The sequence below is a fragment of the Nansenia antarctica genome (assembly GCF_963989245.1).
Source record: "Nansenia antarctica genome assembly, chromosome: 5".
Taxonomy (NCBI): domain Eukaryota; kingdom Metazoa; phylum Chordata; class Actinopteri; order Argentiniformes; family Microstomatidae; genus Nansenia; species Nansenia antarctica.
This window is the reverse complement of record NC_137690.1, coordinates 8,757,695-8,772,219: the sequence shown is the minus strand read 5'-3', so window position 1 is coordinate 8,772,219 and position 14,525 is coordinate 8,757,695. Positions and strand designations below refer to the sequence as shown.

Here is a 14,525-nt window from a genome sequence, read left to right as displayed (position 1 = left end):
AGTCGCTGAAAGCCTCCCAGTGCGAGGCGAACGCTCCGGCGGGGAGCGTGTAAACGCTCTGACAAGGCGCCGTGTGACGGCGGAGAGCTAAACGTGCGGCGGGAGAGTGAGGGAGGTAAACAGTTGAGTGACGGGCGGCTCAGATGACATATTCATCACATTCAGCAAGATCTCGCCCTGCGACGTCTGTCTCGGAGAGAGAGAGAAAGAGAAAGAGAGAGAGAAATAGAATTCATTTAGGGTTCTGTCTCCGTCGATCTCTCTCTGTGTACAACATCATCATCAGCTATTCAAGCGTTCCACACCGTCATCAGTTTACACCAGGGAAACTTTTCCCCCCCCCGTTTTGTCACTGTTGGATACAGGTACACACATGTAGGCCTACTGTTGTCGGGCTTTCGGCCTGATCGCGACCGTTTGAATCAACCGACAGTAATGTTGCGGTACTGAGTATAAGTTGCTGTTACGGTCGTTTTCAACGAGAGTCAGTGTTTCAGGCATGTTTTTTTTATTTTTTTATAATTGTGTGTACAGTCATTTAGGGATATTACACTATCCACAACATAAGAAACAGGCCGAAATAGTTTCCAATGGGGCCTATAGCCCATGGCAGCACCGTTGTGTGTGTTTTTCACCAGTGGTTGCGTGTGTGTGTGTGTGTGTGTGTGTGTGTGTGTGTGTGTGTCGGCTCCGCTCCGCTCTGCAGGGCTCAGCGCTTCCGTCGGCTTCCAAACTAATTATTTCTTTAAAGCGGGGAGCAGGCAAACACAACACAGCTGATTATTCACTTCTATAAATACTCTCAAAGCTACAATTGTCCATTTCAGCAGGGATTTCATTAGACATCCAAAGACAAGACACAGAGGAGGAGGGGGGGGGGAGAGAGAGAGAAGTAGACGGGGAGAAACAGGGAAAAGAGGAAGGAGAGAGACAGAGAGAGAGTGAGAAGTAGAGAGAAGAGAGAAGGAGAAAAAGGGGAAATGGGAAAAGACAAAAAGACAAAAAGAGAAGGTAAGGGAGAAAAAGAAGATAGACTGAGAAATGGAGGTGTGGGAGGAAGTTAGAGAAAAGGGTGTGAGAGAAGGGGGGAGAGGAGTTGAGAGAGACAGATCGAGAGGGGGGGGGGGGTAGAGAGAGAGGGGGGGAGGGATTTAGGCATGAACAGAGGAGAAAGAGAGAAAGAAGGGGTATGGAGAAAGACAAGATAGGGGTGAGGGAGAAAGGCAGTGAGTGGGAGAGGGAGAAAGATAGTTAGGGGGAGGGAGAAAGAGAGTGAGGGAGAGAGAGAGAGAGAGAGGGAGAAAGAAAAAAGGGGGAGAGGGAGAAAGAGTGAGGGAGAAAGAGGGAGAGGGAGAAAGAGAGGGGGAAAGAGGGGGAGAAAGAGAGTGAGGGAGAGAGAGAGAGAGAGGGAGAAAGAAAAAAGGGGGAGAGGGAGAAAGAGTGAGGGAGAAAGAGGGAGAGGGAGAAAGAGAGGGGGAAAGAGGGGGAGAAAGAGAGTGAGGGAGAGAGAGAGAGGGAGGGAGAAAGAAAAAAGGGGGAGAGGGAGAAAGAGTGAGGGAGAAAGAGGGAGAGGGAGAAAGAGGGGGAGGAAGAAAAAAGGGGGAGAGGGAGAAAGAGGGAGAGGGAGAAAGAGGGAGAGGGAGAAAGAGAGGGGGGGAGAGAGAGAGAGAGAGAGAGAGGGAGAAAGAAAAAAAGGGGAGAGGGAGAAAGAGTGAGGGAGAAAGAGGGAGAGGGAGAACGAGAGGGGGGGGAGGGGGAACGAGGGGGAGGAAGACACTCTGTGTTGATGCGCTCATCTCCGTTGATGAGGGGGAGCACAGAGGGGAGCTGGCAGGTTCACAGAGGAAACGAGAGGTGTTTGTGTTTGTGTGAGCGAGTGAGAGTGAAAGAGAGGAAAGAGAGGAGGGGAGGAGGGATCAGCCGGGGTGAGGGGAGGGGTGAAGGGTCAGCGGGGACACCGAGGTCGCAGTGGCCATGCAGCTTACGACAATAGAGCCTCGGATCACAGGGGATCAGATACGACACTTAGGAGAAACAACAGCAGAACACAAAAACAGCCAGGACTACACACACACACGCCACACACACACACCACACACACACACGCACGCACACACACACACACACACCACACACACACACACACACACACACACCACACACACCACACACGCACACGCACACCGCACACCACACACCACACACACACACACACACACCACACACGCACACGCACACTGCACACCACACACCACACACTACTACTACTACTACTACTACTACTACTACTACTCCTACTACTACTACAAACAAACGTGAAATGACCTCACACACCTGCACGCCTCTACACAGCCAGGCCTCCCTCTGTTTGTGTTGCGTCACTAGGTCAGAGCGACACTTAGGAGAAACAACAGCAGAACACAAAAACAGCCAGGACTACACACACACACGCCACACACACACACACACACACACACACACACCACACACACACACACACCACACGCGCATGCACACGCACACCACACCCCCCCCCCCCCCCCCCACACACACACACACACACACACACACTACTACTACTACTACTACTACTCCTACTACTTGTTTGTAGTAGTAGTAGTAGTAGTAGTAGTAGTGTGTGTGTGTGTGTGTGTGTGTGTGTGTGTGTGTGTGTGTGTGTGTGTGTAGTCCTGGCTGTTTTTGTGTTCTGCTGTTGTTTCTCCTAAGTGTCGCTCTGACCTAGTGACGCAACACAAACAGAGGGAGGCCTGGCTGTGTAGAGGCGTGCAGGTGTCTCCTCAGGCACCGGAGCATGGGAACCCTCTCTCACCTGCGTGTCCAGGTCCAACCACAACCCCACCGCACCCTTGGTCACTGTGCAACACTATAGCTTGAAAGACACCCATCAATGATACCTTCTACCCCCTCTCATGTCCTCCCGAGCCACAATGGCAGCCATTATGACAAGCCTAGCTGTCAACAATACATGGGAAAAGCACTGCACCACCTTATATACAAGGAAGGTTATCCATATTCTGCGGAGCTCAAGTGATCAGCGGTTTTTTTGTTGACGACGTAACCGGACCCCCGAAGAAAAGGGTGGTCCGGGGAACAGACAGCATGGGAATTTGAAACATAAAACATGTTTTTTAAAGCGCCGTCTCTGTGGGGGGTCTCTAAGACGGACCGTCGCAAACATGTCTAGTTTAATACCTTAACGATGTCTCTGTGTAGCAGAACTTACCTCATAATGTCTCTGTATGGATTTAATATATCGCTATTGCTATTTTTCTCTCTCTCCCTCCCTCCCTCCCTCCCTCTCTCTCTCTCTCAGGGCACCATGTGGTGGTTGTTCATTAATTCATCCCCCCCTTCAGCCTCTCTCTCCACAGTCCTCCTCGTTCCCTCTGGAAAATAACCCCCCATGTGTTCAACCCCCCCCCACCACCCCCCTTCTCCCTACCTCCCTCCCCCATTCCCCACACAACCCCCTCCGCCCTTGCTCGCCCACAAAGCCCCACCCCCACCCCCACCCCCCTGCACATCATCCACCATCATCCCTCCCATGTCTCACACTCGATAGTATCGTTCCACAGTATGGCAGTGTATGGTTGGGGGGCTGGGGGGGTGGTGGACAGGCAGTCTACAACCAAGGCAACACACCACCTACTTCCCCTCCGCCCCCTTCTCTCCCTCCCCCTCCCTCCCTCCCACCTTCCACCTGGCCAGTTCCCACAGGAAGCTTCCATCAGGTCCTCTTCCCAACATGGCTGTCTCTCTCCATCAGTCACCTCCAGTCCCTCGCTCACACCATCACCACGCCCCCCCCCCCCCCCCTCCTGCCTCTGTCCTACGGCCGCTGACTCTCAGAACCAGCACCAGACCTGCTTCTGTCCAACCTACTGAACCATACACCAGCACCAGTCCTGCTTAATATATATGCCACGTAGCTGACGCTTTTATCCGACTTACATTGCAGTGAGTGAATACATTTCGGTATATATGGTCCCAGGGGGAATCGGATCCACAACCTAAGCGTTTTTAATGATCTACCAAATGAGCCACAGAGGACCACCAGCTTCTATTCCACTACTGAACATCACACCAGTACCAGTCAGTGTTGCCAGATTGGATTGACAATTTCCAGCCCAACCACAGTCTAAAAACCACCCAATCCACCAAAAACCAGCCCAAAACGTATAGCCTATTGCCGGAATAAACATAGACTTGCTTCAATACCTTCCACCAGTCTAATACTGCTACAATACCAGCACCAGTCTATCTTACTACAATACCAGACCAGTCTATCCTGCTACAATACCAGCATGGTCCTGCTATCCAGTCCTACTAGATTCTATACCAGCCCGAACCCAGTTCCCTTGCTACCAGTACTATCTGTCCATCTATGGCTCCATCTCTGTTCTCTCACCTTCCTTAAATAAGAAATTAACCTTCCTGCAATTGTTTTTTCTCCCTCTCTCCCTTTATGACCCCCCCCCCCCCTCCTCCTCCTCCTCCTCCTCTCTCTCCACCCTCCCCTCAGTCCCTGGGATTCTGCCCAGACGGCCCATCGCATGACTGTGACCTTTGATGTCACCGAGGTCAGTGTGTGTGTGGAGAGGTGTGTGTGTGTGTGTGTGTGTGTGTACGCACACGCGCTTGTGTACCCTTCGTTAAACACACACAAACACACACCCTTGAACAGAGCCTACTTGTCTCGCCACATAAACACACAGACAAAAAGAACCGACGCGTCGTCTTTGATCAAGTTTGAGAGTGAACGCTTCTTACGGTCGTTGGAAGTTTCCGTTGGACAGGCGTGATCTTGGAGATAATAGGGTGTGAGGATGACGATGTTGACAAGATGAAGATGTAAGGATTTAAGGATGCTGATGTTTGCGGTGTTAGTGATGGTGATCTGGTCTGATGATGGCGGTGGAGGTGTACCCCTCAGACAGATTAGAGGGGCGCAGCCGTGTTTTCATGTTCTGTCTGGTGTCGTTCGAAGGAGGCTCATCCGATTACTGGGCTACCCCCTGACTCTCTCTCTCTCTCTCTCTCTGTCACACACGCACACACACACACACACACACACGCACACACACACACACACACACGCACGCACACACACACACACACACACACACACACGCACACACACACGCACACACACACACTGTGTGTGATGCTGCGTCTTCCATTTCAGTTTCCATGAAAAACGCCACAGACACAAAGACACTCTAATCCTTACATAATCCCCTTCTGCTGCCAAACACCAAACTCTGTCCACATCAACACTCTCTCCCTCTTCCTCTCACTCGCTATATAACCAGTAAACACACACAAGCACTGTTTTGTTTTACGGTACAGAAAACATGTCTACACTAACTTGGTCTACTACTTGTGTTATTTCTACATACTAAACCATCCACACAACTTAAAAGTATGTTTGTGTCCAACAACAGGTCATGCAGTGGGTGTTGGACAGATTCACTGTCCAATGCCTACTAATGACCTCCCCGCGTTTCCTTCTTTCAACTGCCTCGTTGACGATCATCATCGTGTCCAGCCCTGGACATGGCAACAGTGACATCTAGTGGTGAGATGTGATACCACACCTGAACTAAGTAAGCGACCCTGTTTACTGTGAATCTACCAACACACAGAGGCCACGGGACAAAATGTGGAAGAAGTGTAGTTAGGAGGATAGATAACAGTGGGCCAGGTGACGTAGGTCCTAGTGTTGAGTTTTGGGGTAATAGGGTTCTTACAGTGTGTCACATCTCACTGAGACCTGCACAGCATTTTTGATATTACTTGAATCTGAACTTTCCATAATGTTGTTCACATTAAGAATGTTGATATGCTGGCCCCGCGGTGGCGCAGCGGTCTAAGCATTAGCCTCTAGTGCAAGCTGCCCACCGGGGACTGGGATCGAATCCCGGTCTCGCCAGACCCGGATATGGCCGGGGCTCACAGGGAGCGGCATATTGAGCGGCCGCTCCCAAGGGGGGTATAGGACTATTTTCCGGACAAGGATCCGTCGCGCAACACCGCCCCCGTCTGGTGCTGGAGTAACGGTGTCGGGCTCGAGGAGCCAGACAGCTAGTCTGCCTGGCGATCTCCTCTGGGGCTGCCGGCCACGGGGTCGTGCGGCGGATCCTACGCAATAGGCAGGGGATAATTGGATGCTAGGTTGGGTGCAATTGGATACCAAATTGGGTGAAAAAGGGATAAAAAAAAAAATAATAATAAAAAAAAAAAAAAATGAATGTTGATATGCTGATTTGCATTCTGCTGCTATCACCTATTCTATTATACAATTATTGTTGACTGTTGTTGATATCCTGCCTTCTTTTATTGATTTTGTTGTTTATATCCTGCTTATATTCTATTATTGATTTTGTATTTCCGCTGCAATGCCAACGTCTACTGCACCTGAACCCAATAATTGTACTCTTTGTATCCACACATTGATGTAGGACTAATAAAAGCAATTCTGATTCTCTGATCTGATTAGGCTACATCACAAATGCTGGATGGGGTACATGATCAGAACGGGGGACCACCAGACTCACCCAGCTTGTACGTGAGTACGTAGAGCACGGTCCAGGGGGTCCCGGGCACAGACAGCAGCTTCCTCCACACCCTCCACGGCTGCACCGCGTCCATCTGAGACCTCCCCTTCCCCTCCGACCCCCCCCTCACCCCCTCGTGGTCCAGCACCGGGGCCCCCCACACGAACAGAGCCATGCCGCAGTACACGCACGCCAGCAGCATGAACATCCAGCCCCAGCCCGCCACGTCGATCACGGCCAGGAGCCCGCCCCCGGCGAACACGGAGCCGGCCTTGTAGCCCACCACCTGGGCCGTGTTCCCCAGGCCCAGCTCGCTGCGCCCCTTCAGCAGGCCCACGGCCGCGCCGTCCACGGCGATGTCCTGGACGGAGGCCAGGGCGTTCATGGCCAGCAGGGTCCCTGCCACCCCCCAGAAGTGGTTCTCGGGGGCGAAGGCGGCGCTGGTGACGCAGGTGAGGGCCAGGCCGGAGACGGTGGCCACCAGCCAGTGACGCTTGGTGCCGACGCGGTCGATCAAGGGAGCCCAGAGCACCTTGAGGACCCAGGGGAAGTACAGCACCTTGGTCAGGCCGATGCTGGTGAGGGAGTGGCCCGCCCCGCGGAGGTAGACGGGGAGCAGGGAGGACTGGAGGCCATAGGGGATCCCCTGAACGAAGTAGAGGAGGCCCAGGAAAACCAGCTTGTCGTTCATGATTCAACAACAACCACTCAATCAGAGAGAGACAGAGACGGTCCAGTCAATCAGGTCATGATGCTGCATCAGCCAGGACTCAGGAGCCAATCCAATGGATCGATTAGCCTAAGAGAAATAAGGTGGAAGAGAGAGTGAGGATTTTGATCATAGAAATGTAAGAAAATACATCTGAATGTTGAATGTAGATAACTGACACTTTATAAACTCAGAAATGGTGTCAGGTAATGTGATCTTTTGACAGTTTGAGCTAGCAAAATGTTAAGTTCATTAGCCAGCTGATTTGTTATAGAAGTGAAGCTATACTTTTTTTTTATGGGACATTATTAACCCAATAGACTATGATGTTTACTCTTGTAATTTTACTTGTTATACACTTGTACGATTTTTTATAGGCTATAATTTCTAAAACAACACCCACATGAAAATCTGAAAAATAATTCCAGTAACAGATGGGAATTTTATCTAGCCATGCGTGACTTCTGTGTACGTAGGCTACTATCTGGCAACATGAGACCCCAACACATCATCATAAAACCAACATGGTCATGCCAACAGCACACACACACTCTGTAAATAAGCTGCTACCTCATGCAAACTTTACAGCGTTCAGGGATATGCAGCGCACATGCCAACGGATTACTTCCATTGTGAATATTATGACCGACATGTTGAACTAAAGTGCGATGTATGTTTTAAATAATCTGTTGTTACATACTCTGAATAGGGAGAATCTGATAGCCAAAGCTGCTCCGCTTCAGCCCAGCTGTCATTGAAAATAGTTGCTTCCGGGGGTCAAGTGACGTAGACAGCCCAGCCCTCTCGACCAATGTACAGTAGACCGACAGCGCCGCTGAATGGCCGGTTATGGCATTGCATACTGGCAATGTTGTACTGTTGCCAACTGTAACAATACTGTAATAACACATTATAATGTGTTATACCAGGGTATATCCCATTATAATGTGTTATTATCCCTTTAATAACTTCCACTATTTTATTTCTCCCAAAAAAATCATCATACCTATGTAATTACATTACCGTAGACCACTCATATTTAATATGGTTTTGCTATTACTACATGTTCATTGACTAGCATGAAGGCCTATCTTGTCTAATACAAGGTATGCCTATTTACAACCATCTAGACTCGGGTAAAATCAAGCCCAGTGTTTACAAAAGTGGAAATACACCCTGAAACATGTTGCACAAAAAGGAAGAAGAGACCATTCATTTCAATATAAAAAGCTTTATTGCAAAAAGGTTCTAGTCCTAGTTATCCAGAGTGCACTGCATTTGGCATACGACAAGCTGAGAGGTGTCTGACATACTTTGAATATATACCGCACTGTGGATCACCAAGTCTGCTGAAGCCTAAACTCCACCATGCTGTTTGCCATTTTTAACTGTGGTCTTTGCAGTAGCAGCTAGAGACAACCAGGACACCACCAGGACGGCAGATTCAAGCTGTCTTGGTGGTTGGTAACTGATTGCAGTAGGGAAGCACGTACAGCCCTGAGCCATGGGTGGCAGGGGAGGATATGATTCACAACAGACCTGACAGGCCAAAACATTTGCATGAATTAACATAATATGTTAATTCATGCAAATATTATTTGGGGTGCGCATGATCTTTGGGATTTTGCACTTTTGGCGACTATTCCATTGGTCCCGTACAACCCGACTACATCAAATGCAGCCCAAGTATCTGAATGTATTGGACAAAGGTATTTGATCCAGTTGTGCTTTCAGAATGTGTGGTGTTTTGGCCGGTGTGTTCTCCCATAGCATCAGTTGCATCCTAGTTAGATACATATGTTAGATACACTAGGGGAGGGAAGTCAGATGTTTTCACCACACAGAGCCAGCAGGATCTTCTCATAGTCTCCCTTGCAGTCGTCCTGAGGGGATAGGAACAGAACAAGACACAACGTCACTCTACTAATCATTCAAGGAGTACCTTACTAAAGAAACGTCAAGGATATTTCTCATCTTGTCTACCGTAAGTATGGTGAATATAATTATTTTGTGCATTAAAGACTCACAGACATCCCTATTTATAGAAATACACTGTACTTGTAAAAAAATATTTTTGAGTAATGTACTGTACTCCTTTAAGCATAGTCTCTGTTATGATGCTTTATTACTAATGGACATTGGAGAACATACATAAAAACATGGTTTAAAGAAATCCTTCATCGAACAGTGTCTTTAAGGGAGAATCTCAATTGAATGTGTGATGTAATCGAGGACGAGGCTGTCTAAAGTAAACTGGCCCGTAATGTTTGATTTCCATCTCTGGCAGTGTGCTCACCAGAATGTCCTGATAGAGGGTTTTGCCAAACTTCTTCTTGTACTCCTGTTTGACCCTCACCAGGTCCACCTCAGACCGGCTCACCATGACCCGGGTCAGAATCTTAGTCTTGGTTCCAGAGCCCTGAAGATTGACACACATACACAGATTGAATAGTGGACCTTCCATAAGATACAGTAATATACTTCTCATATCTAATCTAATCTTCTTACATCTTCTTCTCATTGTGTTTCTTTCACCCATACAGATAAACACCATCAAAACATTTGTTTAACAGAATGAGTTTTACCTTCATTGCCAGGTTGAGTCTCTCAGCAAAGTAAGCAGGCCTGCTCCCAACACACTTCACTGAGGAACAGATAGGAAACCGGCGTGAGAACAAGAGAGAGCAGCGTTCTACAAAGCGCTGGACTCAAGGTACAAACAGAGCTACGGCAATGTACTATAGATTAGGGCATAGAGGGAGAGGTTTGGCAGAGACGGGTATGGTGTTTTAAATTGGGGGAGTACAAGGTGTTTTACGGTAGACAACATTTACATGTACGTTACATTTAGCAGATGCCTTGATCCAAAGCAACATTAGTCTAAGAAAGTGAATCATCTGTACATCAGTCATCATAAGAAAAACAAATCTATGCTAGGGCCAGGGGCCATTGGAAGTAATTCTCTCATCTCCCTCTTCACATCGCAGTTCTGCACTGCGTGCCACCACACCTTTTGAACAGGTCAATGTCAAGCACTGTTAACAATGATGCCAGGCTGTACAACTATGTTAATTCAAGCAAAGACAGGGACTCTGATTCTGTTTCTCAAGAGGGTTGGTGCTTGGATGTCCAAGTAGACCATGTGTTGAATGAGGCAATACATAATTATCACAGTCTACTCTAAATTAAACTCAAGGCTGGCACATTGAGGAAAGTGAGAGAAGAGGTCTCACTCAAGCATGAAACATATTTACCAGAGACATATCTAGCTAACAACAAATCTGAGCAACCATCTTATGAACAGCAATGTTTGTTATTTTGTTCATTAATATCAAGAATCCTTTCTCCATTGCCTTCAGAAAGCACCCAGATGTAGGGTAGTGGTGGCTTAAGTGGAAGTCTCACCTGGGAACACCACCACTAGTGTGCCCTTGAGTAAGGCACTTAGCCCTAAATCACTTCAGGGAGACTGACCCTGTAATGTCGGATTGTAAGTCGCTTTGGATAAAAGTGTCTGCTAAATGGTGTAAATGTAAAATGTTGAGGGAGCAGCAGAATAAGCTTGGTCATGTTCTGTAGGTTTGGTCATGTTCTGTAGGTTTGGTCATATTCTGTAGCCTTGGTCATGTTCACTCACCCACTGCAGTCAGGCAGGCCTCGATGTCTCCCTTCAGCTCCAGGTCGAGAGCCTTCGCCACGTCCACCTTACTGTACTTGGTGTACCTCTCAAACGCTGAGACAAAGAGAGGCAGATGTTATGTTACATTATGTTATGTCTTCAGTGTGTGTGTGTGTGTGTGTGTGTGTGTGTGTGTGTGTGTGTGTGTGCGTGCGTGCGCATGTGCATGAGTGTGTGTGTGCAAGTGTGTACCTTTGCGGAGTTGAGGAGCACTCCTGGAGGTCAGGATGTCTATGAAGACAGAGCAGTCTGTTCCCTTCCTCTTCTCCCCAGCCTCGTACAGGGCCCTGGCGTCACTGTCAGCCAGCTCATCATTCACCTTCAACTCCTCAGGCCGCGCAGCCTACAGAGAGGGGGGGGGGGGGGAGCTATGAGTAACTATGGCTCAGATGTTACACACACACACGCACGACACAAACACACAGACACAGACACAGCCACAGACACACAGACACACAGACACACACACACACACACACACACAGACACACACACACACACACACACACACACACACACCTTGCAGAGGGCGAGAAGAGCATTCCTGAAGTCTCCGCTTGTGTCTGACTTGATGTCAGCCTCCAGTTCCTTCTTGTTATCTAGTAATGAAAAATCACATGTTTATATGTATATACTCTACATACCCCCTAACATACAGTAACATGGACATGTTTCAATATATACCTGATCATTTACTCATAATCACACACACACCTTCCTTGTAGGCTTTCTTGATGTCCTCGATCTCCCTGTTGGTTCTAGAGGCCATGATCTCAATCAGAGTATCCTCATCTGTACCCAAACCCTGAGAGAGAGAGAGGGAGAGAGAGAGAGGGAGAGAGACAGAGAGATAGCGAGAAAGAGAGAGGGGGGGGGGTCAACAAGGACACTCAAAGCTCAGACAACCCTGCCCAGGACAGGATGACTCAAACAGAGAATGAAACAAGTCGAAACACACAGTCCATACACACTCAGACATCCCACACCCCACACACATGGACTTGAGCGAGTTGTGTAATCGTGAATCAGACCAAACTAATTAGACAGTATTGTCACTAATAACCAAGCGTTATTTCTCACTGTCACAATAACTGCCAAGCAGTCTCACCCGTGGTTAAAGAGACACGCCTTGTGCCTCTCCAATTGCAAAATAATAAAACCTATGAGTTATTATTGTCTGAATGTCAGGAAGTGGATGGGTGTGACTAATGTGGTGTGTGACTAAGAATGGAGGATGACAACATACACAGCTTCCTCTCTAAAATTGATTATTTTTATCTAGGTTTATTCAGTCTCTTTCAATCCCCACATGCACTATATATATATATGTGTGTGTGTGTGTGTGTGTGTGTGTGTGTGTGAGTGTGAGTGTGAGTGTGTGTGTGTGTGTGTGTGTGTGTGTACCTTCATGGCCTGTTTGAGCTGCTGGGCGTCGTACTGGGCTGGCGTCTTCAGCAGGGCCAGAACCACAGTCTCCAGCTCTCCCTTCAGAGCCGCCTTCAACGCCGTCGCCAGGGGCTGCAGGGAGAGGGGTGAAATACACTTATATAAATACACTTGGTGTGTGTGTGTGTGTGTATGTGTGTGTGTGTGTGTGTGTGTGTGTGTGTGTGTGTGTGTGTGTGTGTGTGTGTAAGGAAGCAGTCCTCAAGTCAATAAGCACATTGTATAACAGAGAGAGAGAAAGATAAAGAGATAGATGAGTCCTAACCTTTCCGCTGGCCTTTTCGTAGGAAGCTTTGATCTGCTGCCTCTGGGCGTTGCTTTTCTTCACCAGAACATTGATGATGGTGTTCTCATCCACGCCTGCACCACAGAGACATGACAGAGGGACGTGACATCATTATGGTGGGTTTCCTCACAACCAGACACAGTCACACTATGGTTGAAAACACTTCAGGTTTGCTTTGATGGGCAACATCTACAAGAGGACGGTAAGCTCCTGTTGGTAGTGATGTGCACAGGCCAGCAGGGGGCAGAGTGGTGTCAGAGTGAGTGGAGATAGGCCTGTACACTGGCAAAGACACTAGACAAACAGACCCAGGCAGGCATGCACGCACACGCTCACATTCTCTCTTATTGTGTCCCGCTACACTGAGTAACTTCCGTTACTAAGAGGAATGTTCTGTGTGTGTGAATGTGTGTGTGTGTGTGTGTGTGTGTGTGTGTGTGTGTGTGTGTGTGTCTGTGTGTTTAACCCCACCTTTAGTCTTGATAGCCTTATCCAAGATTCCTGCATCTCCATCAGCACTGAAATGTGGGTCAGGAGTCACTGTCCCCTCCTTGGGTAAGACCTGAGAGACAGAACGCTTCCACTTAGCCTCCAACCAATCAATGAGCAGTAGCCTACAACAAGTCTAAAGTCAAACTATCTGAGCAAAGAGAGGAATAGAAGACAGGATATCACTAAACAAATTCACCAGACTACATAACATAATAAAAAGAGGAGGGGGAGGAGAAAGAATGTAGAAAGAGTTATTTCCTCCATTTAAGGAGTTTATGAAGATGGGAGGGGCTAAAATTCCTCCTTCTATGAGTCATGAGTGATGATGACTCACAAGAATAAGTAGGGTAACCCCCCTCTACTACCCTCTTCTCTATCTCTTACTGTATCTCCTCTCTTAAAAAAATTCTTTGTCAGGAAATCTCTCAGATGTGTTCTGTCTGTATATCTCCACCCCTATCTCAAGTCTCGCCCTCATCCGTATTCATTCAGACTCCCTCCCCCCTGTGAAAGTACAGTTCACCCTCTACCCCTCCCTCCCTCCCTCCCTGGCCTGCACATACACAGCCTGGTAAGTTTTTCCACCCAAGCATACCACAGGAAGAGAAAAAAAAAGTTGTTTGGAGAGGTTTCCCTAGCAACGGTGGAAGAGGAACAGAAGCATAGCCTACTGAGTCATCGGGCAGGCCCAGATAGACGGTCTGCTGGAGGAACTCCTGGATGAACGACATGGTAGATCTGGGGTCTGCAGATAGGGGACAGAGGAATACAACATTGAAATAACAGTATTTATACACTACTGTGGCACTTTTCTTGACAGTTTCGTTTCATTTAAAGTGAAAAGCAAAACAAACAGTTGTGAGCTGTGTTACACCAGAGACTTGTGTGTTTCAATGAATAAAGCCATTGGAGTTAAACTGCTGTGAATAAGCTACTCTGACCAAAACCACCACCACCATCATCATCATCATCTTCATCATCATCATCATCATCATCATCATCTTCATCCTCATCATCATCATCATCATCTTTCAAGAATAACTGTGAGATCCCTTCTAAACTCCTCACAGGCATCAGTTATTGATCAATGCCTTCCATATAGACAAAATATAAATATTTGGACAGATTGTAGCCCATGCGCAAAAGTAATTCCTCTGTGTAAAAAAAATATGAAATGTCTGTCTAGCATTGTACCCACAGCTTTCTTTCTTTCGCAATGGTATGGCAAAAAATCTGGTGACCACACCTAATTCCAATCGAGCAGGGCATGAAACTCTCAACTCAAGAGCTGTATAACTGTTTCCACACCTAAGTATCTGAACGCCAAACCTCAGA

At 47.9% G+C, this 14,525-nt stretch overlaps 2 protein-coding genes across 2 annotated transcripts in view; both read right to left on the bottom strand.

The window, feature by feature from the left end:
• mfsd3 (major facilitator superfamily domain containing 3) overlaps window positions 1-8,035 on the bottom strand; it is a 22,316-nt gene extending 14,281 nt beyond the window's left edge. Inside the window, exons 1-2 of the mRNA XM_080530948.1 lie at window positions 7,988-8,035; window positions 6,579-7,377 (exon numbers count right to left, since the gene is read on the bottom strand). Of these exons, the coding sequence (XP_080387074.1) occupies window positions 6,579-7,269 (691 nt within the window). The 5' untranslated portion in view covers window positions 7,270-7,377; window positions 7,988-8,035. The remainder of the gene's footprint in view (window positions 1-6,578; window positions 7,378-7,987) is intronic.
• A 525-nt stretch (window positions 8,036-8,560) lies between these two features.
• Window positions 8,561-13,930, bottom strand: anxa1a (annexin A1a). The gene is made up of 11 exons (XM_080533060.1): window positions 13,862-13,930; window positions 13,170-13,260; window positions 12,678-12,772; window positions 12,371-12,484; window positions 11,681-11,771; window positions 11,486-11,565; window positions 11,159-11,309; window positions 10,925-11,020; window positions 9,873-9,931; window positions 9,584-9,706; window positions 8,561-9,170 (listed from the first exon to the last, which is right to left on the bottom strand). Exons 1-11 carry the CDS (start codon window positions 13,919-13,921, stop codon window positions 9,111-9,113), a joined length of 1,020 nt encoding a protein of 339 aa, XP_080389186.1. The 5' UTR covers window positions 13,922-13,930; the 3' UTR covers window positions 8,561-9,110.
• Window positions 13,931-14,525: the final 595 nt, after the last annotated feature.